We start from the raw sequence: 22,065 nt of genomic DNA, 5'->3' as shown, positions 1-22,065 counted from the left end.
CCCCTCCTTACATTCAGCTCAAACCCTACACCCCAACCTGAGCACTCCGTTCTGCCACCTCAGGTCTCTTGGCCCCCCCACCCCCAGCTATAGTGGAAATGAATCCAGATTATTGTCACTGTAACAAACAGTGCTCTAAATCTCATCGTGTTTTAGGGCAATCCCCAATAACAACACAAAACTTGGTTGACTGAAAGTCGTCTGTTCTTTTGACCAATCGATTGGTAGAACATTTTAAACATGTATTTTTCCATATATAGACACACCCTATGTGTTTTCATAAAATCAAGTACATGCATTGAGCTTACGGTTTGATGAAATAAGACTAATGCCTCGAGGGCATTAGAAGAGAAAAAAATCTAGCCTGACCCAACTATTCTCCTCGCTTTTGTTCGACATCACAGTTATGGTTTTCAAATGCTCATTTTCGTGAAACAATTTAATTTATAATTAAGTCTTTATATCTCAAAATAATTGTCATGTGGTTATTCAAAATTTTATCCAAATGAAAATGAGAAACCTTAAAAGTAACTTCTATTGCAGACTATGTCAAAGTAGTCTACATAAAGCCAACAAATAAAAACAAAAACAACAACATTGCAACCTGCATGCAGAAAAAAACTGATAAAATAAATATCTTATAAATCACATTGACTGCACATGTGCTGTTTGCAACAAACTTTAAACATTGTATCAACTATTAACTTTGGGTCCAGCCCAAAGCTTGTCTATTTGCACAAGGGATAAGAAGCAGTGCTTGACTTGGGCAAGAGCTCACCGGAGCTGAGTACTGGCACCTCAAATGTTCTACTGCTTGAGCTCCTGTTCCTCTTATAGAATATTAGCTCCAAAATATTGTGGAGTTCCTGCACCTAATATAAACAGTATCAGCACCCAAAATAAATACCGGAAAATATTTTAGTCCAAGTCAAGCACTGATAAGAAGTAATCGGGTAGGCCTCTCTTATGACATTTCCACAGGATCAGAGCATGATATGTTTCCCTTTCACGCTGAGTGGTTATCGAAAGGGAGAGAACTGGGAAGATTTTTCAAATCATTCTCAATTGATGTAAAAAACAGACTTTGTTTGCTTGCAGTTTGAGGTGAAGAAAACATTCATTTGAGGAGCTCCCCAGATCAATGGTGATGGTATGTTAAGCCAATCAAAAATACTATCAGATCCCCAAATGGGTACATTTATATGTCTACATTTACGTGCAAGCCAGGTAGCCTATAATCAAATAAATGTTGATTTGTCACATGAGCCGGATAGCCATTATCGTAACATGCTTACTTACAAGCCCTTAACAAAAAATGCAGGTCAGAAAATATTTACTAAATAAACTAAAGTAAACAATGAAATTAAAAGTAATAAAATGACAATAACGAGACTATATAGTTCTATAGGTCTACTTCTATGCATGTGAGTCTTAACTCAACATTTGACAGGAGTCCTCCAAACAAAAGATGACTAAATTGACAAACTCCCAAATGGAATAAAATAAAATAAAAATTGTTTCTCACAAGTGTAGCATAGGTTGTGCACTCTGCAAACAATGTGTCCACTCTGACAATGATAAGGGGATGACGAATAATAATATTGAAGGCATGAACATAAATGACTGTAACCAAAGTAAAACATTTTAGATTAGACATTTATAGGAATTAATGGTAAATGTACTACTGGTGAAATATGTAATGGGGAATTGATATACACAACAAATGGGAATGTGATGAAAGAATTAAAAGCTGAAATAAATACTTCTCTTCTATTTTTCTGATATTTCACATTCTTAAAATAAAGTGGTGATCCTAACTGACCTAAAACAAGGACTTTTTTTTACCAGGATTGCAGGTCAGGAATTGTGAAAAACAGAGTTTAAATGTATTTGGCTAAGGTGTATGTAAACTTCCGACTTCAACTGTATATATCTTAGAGGCACCATATGGAGAGTGTGAGAGGCCAGAGGCCAAATCAAACTCTGTACCACATCGCCATGCACCTCCCAAATGTTGTAACATTGCGCAAGGCTCTGTATAACTCTGCATTGATATGATTGGTTGACTATAGGTGGGGGCGGTACATCCTGTAGAAAACACAAACTCACTACTTTGACAACAACTCTGCTCCACGAAGCGCAAGAAGTATGAATGCCCTGACGTCTGCTGAGGCCGTATCACCGTAAATGCTGCATGGCCAATACACTTCTCTCTTCAGAATGCGCTCGCTCTCTTCAAATAAAGTGGTGATCCTAACTGACCTAGGAACTAATTTGTACTAGAATTACATGTCAGGAATTATGAAAAATTGAGTTTAAATGTAATTAGCTATGGTGTATGTGAAATTCTGACTTCAACTGTATATTAGTACCAGTCAAAAATTTGGACACCTACTCATTCAAGGGTTTTCCTTTTATTTGTACTATTTTCTATGTTGAAGAATAATAGTGGAGACATCAAAACTATGAAATAACAATAATGGAATCATGTAGTAACCAAAAAAGTGTAAACACATCGAAATGTATTTTATATTTGAGATTCTTCAAAGTAGCCACCCTTTGCCTGGATGACAGCTTTGCACACTCTTGGCATTCTCTCAACCAGCTTCACCTGGAATACTTTTTCAACAGTCTTGAAGGAGTTCCCAAATATGCTGAGCAAGGGTGATTGTGGAGGCCATGTCATCTGATGCAGCACTCCATCACTCTCATTCTTGGTCAAATAACACTTACACAGCCTGAAGGTGTGTGTTGGGTCATTGTCCTGTTGAAAAACAAATGATCGTCCCACTAAGCGCAAATAAGCTGGGATGGCGTATCGCTGCAGAATGCTGTGGTAGCCATGCTGATTAAGTGTGCCTTAAATTCTAAATAAATCAGACAGTATCACTAGCAAAGCACCCCACACCATCACACCACCACCTCTATGCTTCACTGTGGGAACCACATATGCAGAGATCATCCGTTCACCTCCTCTGAGTCTCACAAAGACACGGTTGTTGGCTCCAAAAATCTCAAATTTGGAATCAGCAGACCAAAGGACAGATTTCCACCGGTCAAATATCTGATTGTTTCTTTTTGCCTTTTTTGAGTTGTTCTTGCCATAATATGGAATTGGTCTTTGTTTAACACTTGCTTACTACATGATTCCATATGTGTGTTATTTCATAGTTCATAGTGTATAAATAAATATATATATACCCCACCGTTCAAAAGTTTGGGGTCACTTAGAAATGTCCTTGTTTTTGAAAGAAAAGCACATTCAAATTGATCTTAAATACAGTGTAGACACTTAATGTTGTAAATGACTATTGTAGCTGGAAACGGCAGATTAAATCAAATTGAATATCTACATAGGCGTACACTTGCCCATTTATCAGCAAACATCACGCCTGTGTTCCAATGGCATGTTGTGTAGTAGGCCTATGTAGATATTCCATAAAAAAATGTGCCGTTTCCAGCATAATAGTAATTTACAACATTAACAATGTCTACACTGTATATATGATCAATTTGATGTTATTTTAATGTACAAAAAAATTGCTTTTCTTTAAAAAAACAAGGACATTTCTAAGTGAGCGGTAGTGTGTTTTAGTAAAGCAGTAGCAATATATACACAATCTCGGTGACCAACAGCCTAACGACCAAACAATTGACTAGTCATCTAATTGGGGTCAGCCCTAAAGGGTTTCACATTCACCACCGACACCTATTTTATGTCTTATCTTTGTAATAGTGTTTTCATTATTCACATTGTGTTGAATTGATGAGTAGCCTACAATGGTAAATTTTTTTTTAAATTTAAGTTAGTTCTGGGCATACTGATGTTTACAATGCTTTTGTGTAAAAAAAAAACTAAAATGGTAGGGCTAATTGTTATTACTGTTCTGTATTTAATTTTTCAAAATTTTTATTGCTGTCTCATTAGGCTAATGTGTGGTACATTATTAGCCTACACTTTGCGACAGTTGTTCTTGTGGAAAGAATTGGTTTCCTGTGTCCATTTAAATTAAGTTTGATGGCTCAAGTCCCCCAACCCCCACCCCCTTCAAAAAAAAATTTAATGGGGAAATTATTTTAGTGTTGTTTTTATTCTAATCTTTGAAAGGGATTATTGCGCTGCAAACTGCAGGGCTCTGGAGTGGTTAACCAGGGATAGTGCTTATTGGATTGGATTACTCTGCTGCGGCGAGGAGCTCCATAAGTAGCTCATGTGCTAGCTTGAAAGCGGCCGAGCACAGAGCCACAGCCAGATCCGCCAGGAGCATTGGAGGCGGCGTTATCTTCCAGACAGACAACACTGTAATTCCTTAAACAGTGATTACAGCATCATGACAAGGAAAACAATGAACCTAATACTAACGTTTCCCACCCGTCTCTTTCTCTATCTCAACCAGATTCCTTCCACAACTTGTGTGGAGCGACCAGAGATCACCCAAACCGATGAGGTTTTACTGATCCAGTTAAGATTGTGTTCCCTTTTCCACATTTGACACGGTAAGTGTTCAGTAAGCACAATACCCTGTATTTCTACTCAAATTCTACACATCAATCTTGAGACTCAGTCCACAGTCCTGCAACATAGCTACAATCAGACTCTACTTTCAGGTCTTTTTCAGCGGCCATTTCATTACAAAATCTCAATAAGATATTGATACTACACTAGTAAATGTAACAAGTGGTATGACGACCAAGCTTGGACATGATTAACTTAGGCTGAGACCTGAAGAGCCAATGACTTAACTTATTAGACTGATGCGGTCTTCTGCTGCACCATAAACCTGGGTTCGAACCCCGTGGGTCATGTTGGTTCCATGAACCAGATGAGTCTCTGTCAGAAGGTCAAAGCGGGATGGAGTGTCACAAAGTTATCCTTGACACCTGAAGAACTGCATTGGCCCCCGTTGTGTCAATGCCTTCTGATGCACGGAAGACCCGTTTGTGCCATAAGCTGTAGCTCCAAATTCATGGTATAACAACTGCATAGACCAACATGAAAGTATAAATACACTGCTCAAAAAAATAAAGGGAACACTTAAACAACACAATGTAACTCCAAGTCAATCACACTTCTGTGAAATCAAACTGTCCACTTAGGAAGCAACACTGATTGACAATACATTTCACATGCTGTTGTGCAAATGGAATAGACAACAGGTGGAAATTATAGGCAATTAGCAAGACACCCCCAATAAAGGAGTGGTTCTGCAGGTGGGGACCACAGACCACTTCTCAGTTCCTATGCTTCCTGGCTGATGTTTTGGTCACTTTTGAAGGCTGGCGGTGCTTTCACTCTAGTGGTAGCATGAGACGGAGTCTACAACCCACACAAGTGGCTCAGGTAGTGCAGCTCATCCAGAATGGCACATCAATGCGAGCTGTGGCAAGAAGGTTTGCTGTGTCTGTCAGGGTAGTGTCCAGAGCATGGAGGCGCTACCAGAAGACAGGCCAGTACATCAGGAGACGTGGAGGAGGCCGTAGGAGGGCAACAATCCAGCAGCAGGACCGCTACCTCTGCCTTTGTGCAAGGAGGAGCACTGCCAGAGCCCTGCAAAATGACCTCCAGCAGGCCACAAATGTGCATGTGTCTGCTCAAACGGTCAGAAACAGACTCCATGAGGGTGGTATGAGGGCCCGACGTCCACAGGTGGGGGTTGTGTCTACAGCGCAACACCGTGCAGGACGTTTGGCATTTGCCAGAGAACACCAAGATTGGCAAATTCGCCACTGGCGCCCTATGCTCTTCACAGATGAAAGCAGGTTCACACTGAGCACATGTGACAGACGTGACAGAGCCTGGAGACGCCGTGGAGAACGTTCTGCTGCCTGTAACATCCTCCAGCATGACCGGTTTGGCGGTGGGTCAGTCATGGTGTGGGGTGGCATTTCTTTGAGGGGCCGCACAGCCCTCCATGTGCTCGCCAGAGGTAATCTGACTGCCATTAGGTACCGAGATGAGATCCTCAGACCCCTTGTGAGACCATATGCTGGTGCGGTTGGCCCTGGGTTCCTCCTAATGCAAGACAATGCTAGACCTCATGTGGCTGGAGTGTGTCAGCAGTTCCTGCAAGAGGAAGGCATTGATGCTATGGACTGGCCCGCCCGTTCCCCAGACCTGAATCCAATTGAGCACATCTGGGACATCATGTCTCGCTCCATCCACCAACGCCACGTTGCACCACAGACTGTCCGGGAGTTGGCGGGTGCTTTAGTCCAGGTCTGGGAGGAGATCCCTCAGGAGACCATCCGCCACCTCATCGGGAGCATGCCCAGGCGTTGTAGGGAGGTCATACAGGCACGTGGAGGCCACACACACTGCTGAGCCTCATTTTGACTTATTTTAAGGACATTACATCAAAGTTGGATCAGCCTGTAGTGTGGTTTTCCACTTTAATTTTGAGTGTGACTCCAAATCCAGATCTCCATGGGTTGATAAATTTGATTTCCATTGATCATTTATGTGTGATTTTGTTGTCAGCACATTCAACTATGTAAAGAAAAAAGTATTTAATAAGAATATTTCATTCATTCAGATCTAGGATGTGTTATTTTAGTCTTCCCTTTATTTTTTGAGCAGTGTATAAAAAATATAAAAAATAGCCTAACTTAATTCTTAGTATGTCAGTCTGTCAGATGCAGACAATTTGCCAAGTAATATTTTATTATTGATTAGAATACAGACCTATATTCAATCATGTAAAAAAAATCCAAACAAATGTAGTATTTGTAATACGCAACTGTTGAACCATATACAATCCCTCAAAACCAGTTCCATTACAGCATCAGGCCTACACGTTTTGCTGTCTGTCATAAATTGATGCACTAATTAGTTGTAATTTGTAGGGCTAGTTTCTACCCACTTGTTGTTTTGGCCTTTTAGCCTTTTGTATTAGCAGTAGTTTTTTTTTTTGTAGAATTTTTGAGCATGCAATGAAAATGCATTCAGTCATTTCGGCTTACTACCGGTAAGTAATCAAGTTGAAAACTTAAGATGGTTGTGTAGGATTTCAACACTTATTAACATGTTAGAACCTTCACTTCAAACTGGATTCCTGTATGGTAGGTGAGGTCACATGTACATTGTCTGTTACAGATTGATTCTGCCCATCAGTAGCAGGAGTAGAGGCCTGTGCTGAGAAGTACAAACATGAGATAATATGTAGGCATCCTGGTCACTCCATTTAAACCCGAATCCCATTTGGAAAGTGGAAGGTATACTTCCTAGGAATATTTCAATTCTATAAAGACCTCAGACATTCATATTTTTGTAATACCTAATCTACAGACACTTTTATAACTGTAAACCTGAATGAAGTGTTTTAGAAAGGAAATAGTTAACGGGATAGCTTTCTTTCTGCTTGTTTGGTGTAAAGTGTTACCAATTCCTAGATTATGGAAGTAGGAACTCCATCCATTCGCCACATAGCGCTGATGTGACGCAAAAGGTTGTGAGAAATATGAATCTGACTACTGTAAACTGGAAAGCAGTCGCGCCTTATTAAGGAAGTAGGACATCAATGAATATATATTCCCCCATCCGGCGACAAGAAACAGGTCCCTGTCTTAATTGTTTGACTTTAATAAACTGTTTTATATAAATGAACTGTTCGGTCATCGATGTGCATTATCGAAGGTGTGTATCCTATCTGAACATTTTTGAAGTTGGAAGCAAGAGGGATATTCTGGTTGTTATGATATAATACCTCGAAGCATGTTAATTTGATCAATATTAGGGCACTGTAAAAAAAACTTTTTTTTTTTACTATAATTTGGTTCGTTTTCATTCATAAAATACGTTTTTAGAAGAAGAAAAAAACGAATTCCTATGTGAACTGTATCAATTAGGCATAGGCTATACGAAGGTGATGAATATAGTATTTATTTGATAATTGAAAACATATTGTTGTCACCGCGTGTAAGTGACCTGGATTTATCACGTTTAATGCACTCAGGGAGGTGCATTTAGATGCTCCTCCTTAAAGTTTTATCTGCGATATCTGCGATTGCCCAGACTGTATGTGCCGGGGGACGGCCTCGCACACATGCACCCGTCAAAACAAGAGCGATTTCGGTGGTGTCACTCCCTCTAGCTTCTAAACACATAATCAAAGGGATTTCCGTTACCAAAACATGCGTTTGCCCGAGACAATCAATGAAGGAATCCTGAGAACACCACAACGCTGACTGCTGTTTTGTTACATTGTAGCGGAAAGAATGTCGGAAAGGGCCGATGATGACGTCAGGGGGGAGCAGCGCAGAGTGGCCAGGCAGCTGAAGCAGCAACAGCAGCAGATCCAGCGGGGAGAAGGCTCCACAGCAATGGCGACTGGTGCGGAGCGCAGATCCATGCCTAGTCCAGAAATAATGTTGGGACAGCCTTGGAGCAGCTGGGTCGATGCTGCCAAACTCCACGGCAACGACGGTGAGTGCTCGTGCGTACTGGATGTGTGTGTAGAATCGAGACATAACGATGATCGTGAGCTTTTTTTGCTGATTGCGTGCAGTTTTTGGAATACGAAGAAACGCTACTGTTAACAACAGCAGAAGCAAGCAAGTGTAACTATTTATCTTCGTGTGTATCCGATTGCCTCTTTTAGGTGCCGAATCAGAGGAAAGTTTGAAAGAGTTCGGGAAAAATCGAGAAGCCATGCGACTGTGCAGAGATGGTGAGTGTTCTCGCTTTTGTCAAAGCCAAGGTGTGTTTTGGTTTTGTTGGGTTGCACCGGCTGAAATCTGGTTGTTCTGTTGAACAAGTCCACCACACTGAGTGGTGACAACACAAGTCTGATCAATCAGTGATATAACCCAGGAATCTATCGCCACTAGTTGACACCTTGAAGAGGGGGCCCGCCTATCTTCTGACCCTAAGTAGGTAACCACCGCAGGTAACAACCAGCGCTTATTCAGTGGGGTCCTTAAAGATACATGTCATGTGATAAAGCTGAAATGTATGTTTATCTTACACAACAGATAATTTATTGTCTGTTTTACACTATTTCTGTCTGACTGTTCAGTATCATTGTGCCCACCTGAAAAAGCCTGTGTGTGTGAAGTTAGGGGATGGGCACAGTCAGTGTGATGATGGCACTTTCACAGTTAAAATGGGTGCAACGCGGTTGTCATTGAAGCTAGAATCTGAATTAAAACAATAAGAAAGCGTACCCCCGCTTATGTTTTGGTAAAAAGTTTAGGGAAGGGCCTGGAGAAATAACTGTTCGCAAATTCATAGAGCAAGCCATAAATCCAAGGACTAACCATCCATGACAATTAGTCCTATTCATGTTTTGAGACTATACAGGGTTTGTTTACATTGTTTACAAACATTGGAATAAAACAATCTTGTAAGTTAAATTCTTCAAGAATCAATGCATATACAGTACCAGTCAAAAGTTTGGACACAACTACTCATTCATGGTTTTTCTTTATTTATGCTATTTTCTACATTGTAGAATAATAGTGAAGATATCAAAACTATGAAATTAAACATATGGAATCATGTAGTAACCAAAAAAGTGTTACACAAATCAAATTCTATTTTATTTAGAGTTTCTTCCAAGTAGCCACCCTTTGCCTTGATGTCAGCTTTGCACACTCTTGGCATTCTCTCAACCAGCTTCATGAGGTAGTCACCTGGAATGCATTTCAATTAACAGGTGTGCCTTGTTAAAAGTTAAATAGTGGAATTCCTTTCCTCCTGAATGCGTTTGAGCCAATCAGTTGTGTTGTGTCAAGGTAGGGGTGGTATACAGAAGATAGCCCTATTTGTCAAAGACCAAGTCCATATTATGGCAAGAACAGCTCATAAAGAAAAGAGAAACAACAGGCCATCACTACTTCAAGACATGAAGGCCAGTCAATCCAGAACATTTCAAGAATATTTCATTTTTTCAAGTGCAGCCGCAAAAACCATCACGCGCTATGGTGAAACTGGAAAGGAAGACATCAACTTTTCAGAGGAGACTGCGTGAGTCAGTCCTTCATCGTCTAATTTCTGCAATGAAGCCACTACTTAAGGACACCAGTAAGAAGAAGAGACTTGCTTGAGCCAAGAAACATGAGCAATGGACATTAGACCAGTGGAAATCTGTCGTTTTGGTCTGATGAGTCAAAAATGTGAGATTTTTGGTTCCAACCAACGTGTCTTTGTGAGATGCAGAGTAGGTGAACGGATGATCTTCGCATGTCTGGTTCCCACTAAGAAGTATGGGGGAAGTGTGATGGTGTGGGGTGCTTTGCTGGTGACACTGTCAGTGACTTTATTTAGTATTCAAGGCACACTTAACCAACATGGCTACCACCGCATTCTGCAGTGATACGCCATCCCATTTGGTTTTCGCTTAGTGGGACTATCATTTGTTTTTCAACAGAACAATGACCAAACACACCTCCAGGCTGTGTAAGGGCTATTTGACCAATAAGGAGAGTAAAATATATTTAGTATTGTTTAACACTTTTTTGGTTCCTATATATGAGTTATTTCATAGTTTTGATATCTTCAATGTTACAAAATAGTTTTTTTTTTAAGAATAAAAAAAACAAACTAGAATGAGTAGGTTTGTCAAGCTTGTGTGTGTGTGAATTAATGTAGCAACTAAGGATTCTAGCTTTAAAGTGCCAATATGTCATTTTTTGGGCAACCCGTCCAAATTCACACAGAACAGATTCTTCTTAGACATTTCTATCTGTATATTTCTATTTCTTAAATGTAGTTTTCCGTTTTGTCCACTAGCTGAAACAACAATATTTTTTGGAATATGATTTAAGGAAAATATATTTCACCGCATTTTAGATGGTAAAATTATTCTCTATAGTACACTAGCTTATTTTGTCTCACAAACTGAAATTTGGCTAACTATTAAGAGTTTTGGAAACCAGGAAATTGCAGAGCAATTTCTGCATAGTGCAACTTTAAGAATAACTGATATTCTTTTTGGAAACTGTCTAAAACCTCAGATGGCTTTCCTATGTCAGTTGAATATTTATAGTGCTACTAAACTACTACACATTCACATCTTTGTTTAGCACATTTTATATTAGCACACTCAATAAAGTACACTATATTTACAATATTAACAACAAAGGATTGCCTTACTCTGTTTTGGCAGCTATGATCTATAATAGATTTTATTACATGGATTGGTGTCAGTGATCTGATCAAGACTGCCTTGAAATGTTCATTCCCATGCTATAAAATGAGAGAAGCACACAGCTGTATGTGCAACACTGGTGTAAAAAACAACATCTAATGTAGTAAAAACCCATTGATTTATATTTTCCCACATAGCCATCAGGAGCCATAGTTGTCCTTTTTGCACACAAAACATCTGAAGAATATCACGTTTTTTTGTTTAGTAATGGTGACTTGAAACTGTGCTGTAAATAGTCACCCTACGTTGAAGTTGCCGTAAGCACAAATCTAGGATCAGCATGCCCAATCCTAACCTTTAGTATGGTAACAAGATACACTGTCCTCCGGGTAAAGTCACGCTACAACTTGATTCCCAAAAAGCAGCTTGTAGAAATAAGCACTATGCATGTAAGTACATCATGTACTGCACACAGTCAGTCTATAGTCTTTACTCACTGTTTGGGAAGTAAGAACGGAGTTGAGGAAATAGTTTATGTTCATTACATATCTATAAGGTGATAAGGTACCCCACTTAGTGAAGAGAGCAGGGGAAACGCCTCGATCACACCGGCAGCGGCGTTGCATGTTGATACTCCAGAAGTACATTCATTTCCAATGGAACACTGTGTTTGCCTTTCAGCATTGTGTTGCAGAGGCAGTTGCAGTGCGTTCTGTGTTGCATGTGTTGGATTTATAGAACGTATGCATCAAACTGTATGTGTAGACGGCTTGACCGAAATGGTAGCAGAAGGTGAATGTTGAACTTTTGTTGCACACATATCCAGATGACATGTGATCGAGGCGACACTCACCTCTGAAGTCCTCTGTAGCTGTTATGTGTCATAGGCCTACACTTGTGATGTCAGCAATACGTAGGCATCTCATTTCAGACTTTTCCAAAAAGCTTTTTTTCCCCTGTTGAAAAGCAAGGGGTTACACACTGTAACCTACTTGTCAGGGCACTTATCTAACAGTGCATTTGCATTGGCAAACAATGGGGCCAGTGTGCACACCGCAGTGACATTGCACAATTAAGAACAAATCACTTGTTTCCTACAGGTCTCACAGAAGCCACAACCGAAAGCCAGACTTGTCTGATTTACACACTTATTTCCGTGCGTAAAAGGAGCCAAAACTGTTCAGCAAAGCACTTGGATCCAGCCAATTTTGTCATGACCTTAATTTAGATCTTCACTTTTTCTCAGGAAGACCAAGAAGCATGTTGACAGAATGTGATCAGGAAAGTCACTGTTGTGCAACTGCATTAGTCTAGCTACAGTAGCCGATTATTTCAGAGATTCAGGAAACGTTGTCATTTAGTGCTAGTTGTATCACTAAGACGAGTATGGACCAGAGCGCAGTTTGTGTAAAATGTGGAATTGAAATAAGGACAATGTTCGCTCCAACAGTTCAAAGACCATTCCATTTTAGTGAGAATGCAAATGAAATTGGTATTGTTTTGATAGTTTGGTCAAACCATATACAGTGGGGAGAACAAGTATTTGATACACTCCCGATTTTGCAGGTTTTCCCACTTACAAAGCATGTAGAGGTCTGTAATTTTTATCATAGGTACACTTCAACTGTTATAGACAGGGAAAAAAACAGAACATCACATTGTATGATTTTTAAGTAATTAATTTGCATTTTAGTGCATGACAAGTATTTGATCACCTACCAACCAGTAAGAATTCCGGCTCTCACAGACCTGTTAATTTTTTCATTAAGAACCCCTCCTGTTCTCCACTCATTACCTGTATTAACTGCACCTGTTTGAACTCGTTATCTGTTTTAAAAGACACCTGTCCACACACTCAATCAAACAGACTCCAACCTCTCCACAATGGCCAAAACCAGAGAGCTGTGTAAGGACGTCAGGGATAAAATTGTAGACCTGCACAAGGCTGGGATGGTCTACAGGACAATAGGCAAGCAGCTTGGTGAGAAGGCAACAATTGTTGGTGCAATTATTAGAAAATGGAAGAAGTTCAAGATGACGGTCAATCACCCTCGGTCTGGGGATCAATGAAGATCTCACCTCGTGGGGCATCAATGATCATGAGGAAGGTGAGGGATCCGCCCAGAACTACACGGTAGGACCATTGTGAGTGACCTTAAGAGAGCTGGGACCACAGTCTCAAAGAAAACCATTAGTAACACACTACGCCGTCATGGATTAAAATCCTGCAGCGCACGCAAGGTCCCCCTGCTCAAGCCAGCGCATGTCCAGGCCCGTCTGAAGTTTGCCAATGACCATCTGGATGATCCAGAGGAGGAATGGGAGAAGGTCATGTGGTCTGATGAGACAAAAATAGATATTTTTGGTCTAAACTCCACTCGCCGTGTTTGGAGGAAGAAGAAGGATGAGTACAACCCCAAGAACACCATCCCAACCGTGAAGCATGGAGGTGGAAACATCATTCTTTGGGGATGCTTTTCTGCAAAGGGAATAATAATAATATTTAAAAAATAAAATTGTGTATTTATTGGTAATAATGACAATTACAACAATACTGAATGAACACTTATTTTAACTTAATATAATACATCAATAAAAATCAATTTAGCCTCAAATAAATAATGAAACATGTTCAATTTGGTTTAAATAATGCAAAAACAAAGTGTTGGAGAAGAAAGTAAAAGTGCAATATGTGCCATGTAAAATAGGCTAACGTTTAGGTTCCTTGCTCAGAACATGAGAACATATGAAAGCTGGTGGTTCCTTTTAACATGAGACTTCAATATTCCAAGGTAAGAGGTTTTAGGTTGCAGTTAATATAGTATTTATAGGACTATTTCTCTCTATACCATTTGTATTTCATATACCTTTGACTATTGGATGTTCTTATAGACACTTTAGTATTGCCAGTGTAACAGTATAGCTTCCGTCCCTCTACTCGCCCCTACCTGGGCTCGAACCAGGAACACATCAATAACAGCCACCCTCGAAGCATCGTTACCCATCGCTCCACAAAATCCACGGCCCTTGCAAAGCAAGGGGAACAACTACTCCAAGTCTCCGAGCGAGTGACGTTTGAAACTCTATTAGCGCGCACCCCGCCAATTAGCTAGCCATTTCACATCGGTTACACCAGCCTAATCTTGGGAGTTGATAGGCTTGAAGTCATAAACAGCTCAAGGCTTGAAGCACCGCGAAAAGCTGCTGGGAAAACGCACTAAAGTGCTGTTTGAATGAATGCTTACCAGCCTGCTGCTGCCTACCACCGCGCAGACTGCTCTATCAACTATCAAATCATATACTTAATTATAATATAAAAATACACAGAAATACGAGCCTTATGGTCATTAATATGGTAGAATCCGGAAACTATCATTTCGAAAACAAAACGTTTTATTTCAGTGAAATACGGAACTGTTCTGTATTTTATCTAACAGGTGGCATCACTATGTCTAAATATTGCTGTTACATTGTACAACCTTCAATTTTATGTCATAATTACGTAAAATCTTGGCAAATTAGTTCGCAAGGAGTCAGGCGGCCCAAACTGTTGCATATACCCTGACTCTGCGTGCAATGAACACGAGAAGTAACACAATTTCACCTGGTTAATATTGCCTGCTAACCTGTATTTCTTTAAGCTAAATATGCAGGTTTAAAAATATATACTTCTGTGTATTGATTTTTAAGAAAGGCATTGGTGGTTATGGTTAGGTACAGTTGTGCAACGATTGTCCTTTTTTCGCAAATGCGCTTTTGTTAAATCATCCCATTTGGCGAAGTTGGCTGTCTTTGTTAGGAAGAAATAGTCTTCACACAGTTTGCAACGAGCCAGGCGGCCCAAACTGCTGCATATACCCTGACTCTGTTGCAAGAGAAGTGACACAATTTACCTAGTTAAAATAAATTAATGTTAGCAGGCAATATTAACTAAATATGCAGGTTTAAAAATATATACTTGTGTATTGATTTTAAGAAAGGTGTTTATGGTTAGGTACACGTAGGAGCAACGACGGTCCTTTTTCGCGAATGCGCACTATCGATTATATGTAATGCAGGACACGCTAGATAAACTAGTAATATCATCAACCATGTGTAGTTATAACTAGTGATTATGACTGATTGTTTTTTATAAGATAGGTTTAATGCTAGCTAGCAACTTACCTTGGCTTCTTACTGCATTCGCGTAACAGGCAATGAGAGGCAGGTGGTTCGAGCGTTGGACTAGTTAACTGTAAGGTTGCAAGATTGAATCCCTGAGCTGACAAGGTAAAAATCTGTCGTTCTGCCCCTGAACAAGGCAGTTAACCCACCGTTCCTTGGCAGTCATTGAAAATAAGAATGTGTTCTTAAACTAGTTAGGGATAGGCGGGACGCAAATGTCTCAACTGGCCAATTGCAGAGCGCCAGATTCAAATAAAATACTATAAAATTCAAACTTTCATTAAATCACACATGTAAGATACTCAATTAAAGCTACACTTGTTGTGAATCTAGCCAACATGCACCATCTGCACCAGCAGTAAACAAAGGAGTTGGCATATTTCAAACCTACAGGCGCTACACAAAACGCTGAAATAAAATATAAAACATGCATTACCTTTGACGAGCTTCTTTTGTTGGCACTCCAATATGTCCCATAAACATCACAATTTGTCCTTTTGTTCGATTAATTCCATCCATATATATCCAAAATGTCCATTTATAAAGCGCGTTTGATCCAGAAAAAAACAGCTTACAAAAAACGCAACGTCACTACAAAATATTTCAAAACTACTTTTGTAATACAACTTTAGGTATTTTTAAACGTTAATAATTGATTCAATTGTAGACGGGGCAATCTGTGTTCAATACAGGAAAGAAAACAAACCAGCACCACTTTTCACGTCTTGTGCAACTCACAAAAGTGTCCCCAGTTCCTAGTTGGCCTACTTCTTCATTGCTCAAAGGAATAACCTCAACCAAATTCCAAAGACTGGTGACATCCAGTGGAAGCGGTAGGAACTGAAAACAGGTCCCTAAGAAATATCCCTTGGCAATAACAATTCAGGGAACAGAGAGAGGCGGGGGAAAACAAATCTGAACAGTTAGTACTCTGGGTTTTGCCTGCTACATAAGTTCTGTTATACTCACAGACATGATTCAAACAGTTTTAGAAACTTCAGAGTGTTTTCTATCCAGATCTATGAATAATATGCATATCTTATATTCTTGGCATGAGTAGCAGGAAGTTGAAATTGGGCACGCTATTTATCCAAAAGTGAAAATTCTGCCCCCTAGTCCCAAGAGGTTTTAACTGACTTGCCTAGTTAAATGAAGGTGTTACATTTTTTTTTTTTTTAGGGCCGATTTTCAAGTTTTCATAACAATCGGAAATCTGTATTTTTGGACACCAATTTCTGATTGTTATGAAAACCTGAAATCGGCCCTAATTAATTGGCCATTCCGATTAATCGGTCGACCTCTAGTATGGTTCCTCCCGCTGATTGTGCAGAGGTGAAATGTGGCAGTGATGTCTCACTGTAAGGTGTTGGTACTGTTACACGACACCATCTACATGCCTGAAAGCCTCAGTCCACTGTTCGTTAGGCAGAGGTTTCCGGAACTGTTAGAAATGACCTGAACAGATGAAGTGAAATATCACTTCTTTGAAAATGAATGGAAATATTTGCTAATGTTAGCAGAGTGAGATGTTCTGCACTTTGTTTGTCCCTAATTGTTTGTGTGACCTGCAGGATTCAATGGGATGATATTAGTGCAATAAGCTGCAGTCTTTAGGAAAACAGTGGAGTGCTGATCGTGTCCTACAAACATCCAATAGACTGGAATACGACTTTATTAGAATAGAATACAACTTTATGTCCATTGGTTACAACAGAAATGTATCTTCTGCCTTTCTCAACAACCCGAGGTACACACACACACGTTGAGAAGCACAGGGTCAGCAGCTGTGCAGCGTCCTTGGATGTAGATCAGTTGTGGGGGGCTAAGTGTCTTGCTTAAGGGAACAACGGCAGGAGATGATACATGGGATCAGAGACCAGCAGGCTTCCAATTGCCAGTTCAGTTCCATTTTTCTGTTGCCCAACCTTGCGGCTGCTGGTCCTCTCAAACCTCTAGGCTACTTCCACTAATGTATTCCTTTCCTCAGTCTCTACCTCATGACCATGGATAGGTGCACGCACTGAATAGGTTTTCCACCATGATGGCCTCCCTGATCACAGCCTCGCCTATTGATTACAGTTCAGTGGTCTTAAAAGAAAATAGATGAGCACAGGACAGCTGATTCTAGGGTGTGACCTTAGTTGGACTGCAGGCCGACTGGCTCCACACACAGCTTCATTTTCAACCCCCGAGGTCCTCTCTGTGTTTTCCATTGGGTCCACAATCTCCTACATGTTCTGGAGTGTCCTCTTCTCTTTGTCTCCTAGCACATTGTCATTCAGACCAAGCCTTGTGGAATGGGGATATAATGGCTTACCCTGTGGATGACTACAGCTCTACCATGACCCACATATCTCCCTGATGAAAAAGCCATTCTTACACACACACACACACACACACACACTATAGAGTCCAGACATGACACACTCACACATTGGAACGTGACTGAAGGATTCTCTCCTCTGATCTGCTTCTGAGTTCACACTCTCATATCTCTGACTTGCCTTCACCAATTTGCCTGATAGCAGACTGAGAGGGGGAGGCTGATTAATGTAGTGGCAGCAGGTCAGAGGTTGCTGCCCTGTGTCCATGTGTGCAGTCAGCCTCTGTGCTGTGTGCCTCGCTCTCCCTCTCTCACACACACCTTCACCCGCTCTCCCTCTCTCATCTCCGTACCGGAGAATGAAAAGGCACAGGGGAGCTTCACCACTTTTAAAGTCAGGCGTGCCACTGCCATGTCCTGAATGCAGAGTGGACTGGGGATTCAGCTCATTAAAGAGACCAGTGGACACCCATGATGGCCAGTGTGAGCTTTTGCATAGGAATTTAATGCAACTCCTTATTTAATGCAACTCCTATGAAAACAATTTCCCCATGACAATTAGGCCTACACTCCAACTTTGTTTTCCATTCGTTTAGATGTGAAGGGTTTGTTCCTAAGAAGGTACGGTTGCATTACAATCATTCAGTAGTAGACCGTAGCTCTGTTTGGTACACCTATGAACTCTTTTTTTTATATGTCAATTAAGCAAAGGTTTTCATCTGAGCCAGTAGTCGATACTTCCACCTCAGTGGTAGGAGCTGACAGTGTAGTGGGCCCAGACATTAACCCTGTGTTAAGTATGGGTCGGCTTGTTAATTCCCGTTCCACAGCAGCAAATGACTTCCCTAAGAGCACAGGTAGGCTTTTGTGTGGACTTGAATAGCCATCGCCTTGGAGACGTCGGTGACGTTTCAAGTGTCCTTTAGCCGTGTGTGTGTGTGTGTGTTGGAGGGCCTCGTCAGACGGGCTCTCTGGGTGATTTCTTAATTAGCCCCTTCATTAGCTCTTTGCGATTCTCCTTGTCAAGGTCTCGTCTCCCAATGTGCCCCTCTGTTTTCCATGATCATGAGGCTTTCGCCAAAAAAGGAGGGAGTCATTTGTGAGTGGGGGTGTTGAATCCACCAAACAGCCAATCGGATCTGTTTAGCCGGCATTTAACTAACGCAACGACTGGACAAAGGATAAACATTTTGTAATTGTTAACCGGTTAACTGTTGAATGTCGTTTTCTTGTCACATAAGGTAACATGCATTTCTGTGAATGATGGTGTCCTTTTGTTTGCCTGGATGAATTTGTCTATTTGAGTATTTGCAGGTACGGTACATTAAATCCCAAGTGGTAGCCGCTCTCGCCCAGCCGCTCTCGCCCAGCCGCTCTCGCCCAGCCGCTCTCGCCCAGCCGCTCTCCCCCAGCCGCTCTCCCCCAGCCGCTCTCCCTTCTTTTGTTTATTTGAAGACAGATCAATCAGACTCTGCCACTGGCTGTATTTCTCCTGCCTGCTTCACCTCTTTGTTCTGTAGCGAGTCTGTCTGTTTCTGCAGCAGGTAACCTTTGGAGTGATGGCTCGGTCCTCTCCTTATCGCTGGGTAGTTTCCTCTACTGTGAAATGGGGCTAGTACCGAGGAGTACTCTCTGCGTGTGTAATCTCTGCACCTGTACAATCGGTTTTTCTCTGGAATGATTGTTACCACACTCACCTTTTTTTAATTTTATCAACCTTAACCATCTTAGAGCCTAGCGTTCAATCTCCCTCCATAACACAGCATCATTTGAAATGTTTCATTCAGCAACTGCCTGTGTCTACCTCCTACAGTTGAGGCTGGTTACCTTCATCCTGTTCTGTGTTTTTCTGTGTTTTTCCCTCCCCCATGGAACCACAGACATGCCCATATTTGGCCAGTGTCCAGCACAGGATGACTTCTACCTGGTGATGTGCAGCCACTGCAGTCAGGTGGTGAAGCCCCAGGCCTTCCAAGCACACTACGGTAAGTCTCTCTCGCTCTCTCACACACACACACAGACCACCATCACTCATGCAAACATTGTCCCCAAGAGCTGATCCAGTATTGTGTTTTTATATTTTTTTGTTATATAGCTCTCCTGGCGGGAAAGGTTTGGGCAGGGAGAGGGCTAGAGTTGGGAATTGCCAGGGACCTCACAATACGATATTATCACAATACTTAAGATATGCATTGAGATTCTCACATTTTCTTTGTATAGTGATTTATTGCGAAATACATGTCTGCTGCAGAGGGACAAGACAGTCATGAGAAAACGACATGTTGTCGTCAGTCCAATTGGCTACCTATTTAAAAATATTATAGTATATAAGTATAAGATATGAAGGAAGTATAAGATATGAAGGAAAAATCGTTTTGGTGCAGGTACAGCCAACTAGCGCACAGAAAATATTGCTATATTGTCAAAACAATACGATAAATCGTCAGAAATATCCCAATATGTAACTGTATTGATTTCTTTCCCCCATCACTAAAGAACATTCTAGACTTGTGCTTTGGGGAAATCTGCTTGGCACTAATCTCTGTCAGAATGGCACAACTACTCTGTGTGTGCGCATGTTCAAACACTATCAACGTCAGGAGGATTAAAAGCACACCTCCCCTTCTCCACCTCTAACATGAGAAAGGAGCACTCTGGCCTTTTATTTCCACCGCCTGAGACTTGTTTACAATTCTCCTGTTAATATTTGATGTGCTCCTCCGAGTCTGTTCCTCTGTGTGAGTGCAGCCTAATTGATTGTTTTAGCATGTTAAACTGTCCCTAAGACGTCTGAAGATGTCTAAAACCTACTAGTTTCCTTCTCCACGGTGTGTGTTCTTTAACTGGCTCTTTGGCCGGAATGCTGGAAAGAATTTAATTTATTATTGATTTCAGAATCAAGGGATCGTTTTGCTGCCTTTCTCGTTAAAACTAGCCTGTTGAACCCTCTATGCACGCACTTGCGGAACGCACACAGACACACAAACACACACACACACCCCTGTGCTTCAGTGCAGTTAAGAGAACTGCTCTCTCCACAGACACCAGTGAGTGCCAGTGAGGTGGTGTAAAATGTAATCTCGCTCGCTCTCTCTCTCTCTCGCTCTCTCTCTCTCTGGTTAGTTCCTCTCCACGATGGGCTTTTAAGCATCAATTGGCATGTATAATTTATTTGTTCCAGATTGGAGACCTCTTTTAAAATGATTTCAGTGCGTACCGTTTTTAGGCCTTCCTCCACTTACCGTTATCGTTGATACCTCTAGTAAAGAAGAGCAAGGAACTATCTGTTCTTCCTTGAGCCATTTCAATTAAGGATTTTGTCAATGAAATAGCGTAGTCTAAAATGTCAGATAACCTTATGTTATGGGTAATTCTTGAATATTTGATAAAACTATCATGTTTTCTAACATGGTGTGTATTGGACATGTCAGTGTTCCGACTCCTCACAACACTGACAGAGGGAGGGTGTTCTAATGTTTTCGGCTTTGAGGCTTTAGTATGGATCTTTCCATCTTTATAAACAAATTAGTTTATAAAATGGCATGCAAGCAGTTTCCTTTTTAAACTAAATTGGAATATTCATTTTCTATTGTAAACCTGGTGAGTCTGTATTATCTTCCTGTGGTTGTCAAAACCAAAGCCTCAATGGCACATCCTTCCGTTTCTACTCTGGGCTGGTTACTTAAGTCCATCCGTGTCCCAATATGCATACATTACTACACTGCACTTTATGGTGGTGTGGACATTGGGATCTATACCATTTAAAATTGTCGAGCCAAGGCCACAGGGCTTCAAAGGAATCTCTACTCTCCTTTTACTATGGGGTGTTTGTTTCTTTCTCAGTGGAAAGATTGAATGAAAAGCTAGGCCTATAATATTTCATCACTGGTTGTTGCCGGTTATAAAGGTATCAGGATTGGCCACAAGAGGGAGACACAATAGCACTCAAGTGTCATTGGGAACACTCATTGGTCCTGTGTCAAGAGTCGAGACAGATCAATCATGGACTAATGGCACATGTGAATAGAGTAGCAATTACAGAAGTTCATACTTTCCACAAATTGAGGTTAGCCTAGTGCTGGTGTGGTCGCACCTGACTACTATAGCGTAGTAGTCCACGAACACAACTTCCACCTTAGGTGTTGTGCAATAACATTCAATCAGATAGAATGAATCTGGCTTGTATCATTGTCTTCAGTCAGATAGCGCGACTATTCCACCTGTACTGATCTGTCTCGTGTCTCGTAAAGGGATAGATCGAAAGTAGTTTGGCTACAATGTGCTATTTAACGTGATAAAATATCACCTAAGTGACATCGTGCTGCTGAAAAACAGTCTGAATTAACCTAAGCTAAAACCATAAATATGTCAATGTTTTACTTTTTTTTTTATATCTAACTAAAGATACTTGTGCCTCACCGAGCAGTATTTCTGAAGTTTGGCAGTGGGTTGAAAGCTAGCATAAATTTGACCAACATAGCTTGCTAGCTG

The 22,065-nt window shown here is 40.9% G+C and overlaps 1 protein-coding gene across 3 annotated transcripts in view; it reads left to right on the top strand.

Annotated features, from left to right (window-relative positions):
- The window catches only part of LOC115138239 (ataxin-7-like), a 48,350-nt gene that overhangs the window by 8,118 nt on the left and 18,167 nt on the right, over positions 1–22,065 (top strand). For all 3 annotated transcript variants that reach the window (XM_029674912.2, XM_065000277.1, XM_029674903.2), the window contains 4 exons: positions 4,398–4,497; positions 8,207–8,422; positions 8,598–8,666; positions 19,455–19,559. In XM_029674912.2, the coding sequence (XP_029530772.2) occupies positions 8,215–8,422; positions 8,598–8,666; positions 19,455–19,559 (382 nt within the window). In that variant the 5' untranslated portion in view covers positions 4,398–4,497; positions 8,207–8,214. The remainder of the gene's footprint in view (positions 1–4,397; positions 4,498–8,206; positions 8,423–8,597; positions 8,667–19,454; positions 19,560–22,065) is intronic.

This window comes from Oncorhynchus nerka, linkage group LG2 (genome assembly GCF_034236695.1).
Source record: "Oncorhynchus nerka isolate Pitt River linkage group LG2, Oner_Uvic_2.0, whole genome shotgun sequence".
In the NCBI taxonomy this organism is placed as follows: Eukaryota; Metazoa; Chordata; class Actinopteri; order Salmoniformes; family Salmonidae; genus Oncorhynchus; species Oncorhynchus nerka.
This window is presented reverse-complemented; position numbering and strand designations above follow the sequence as displayed.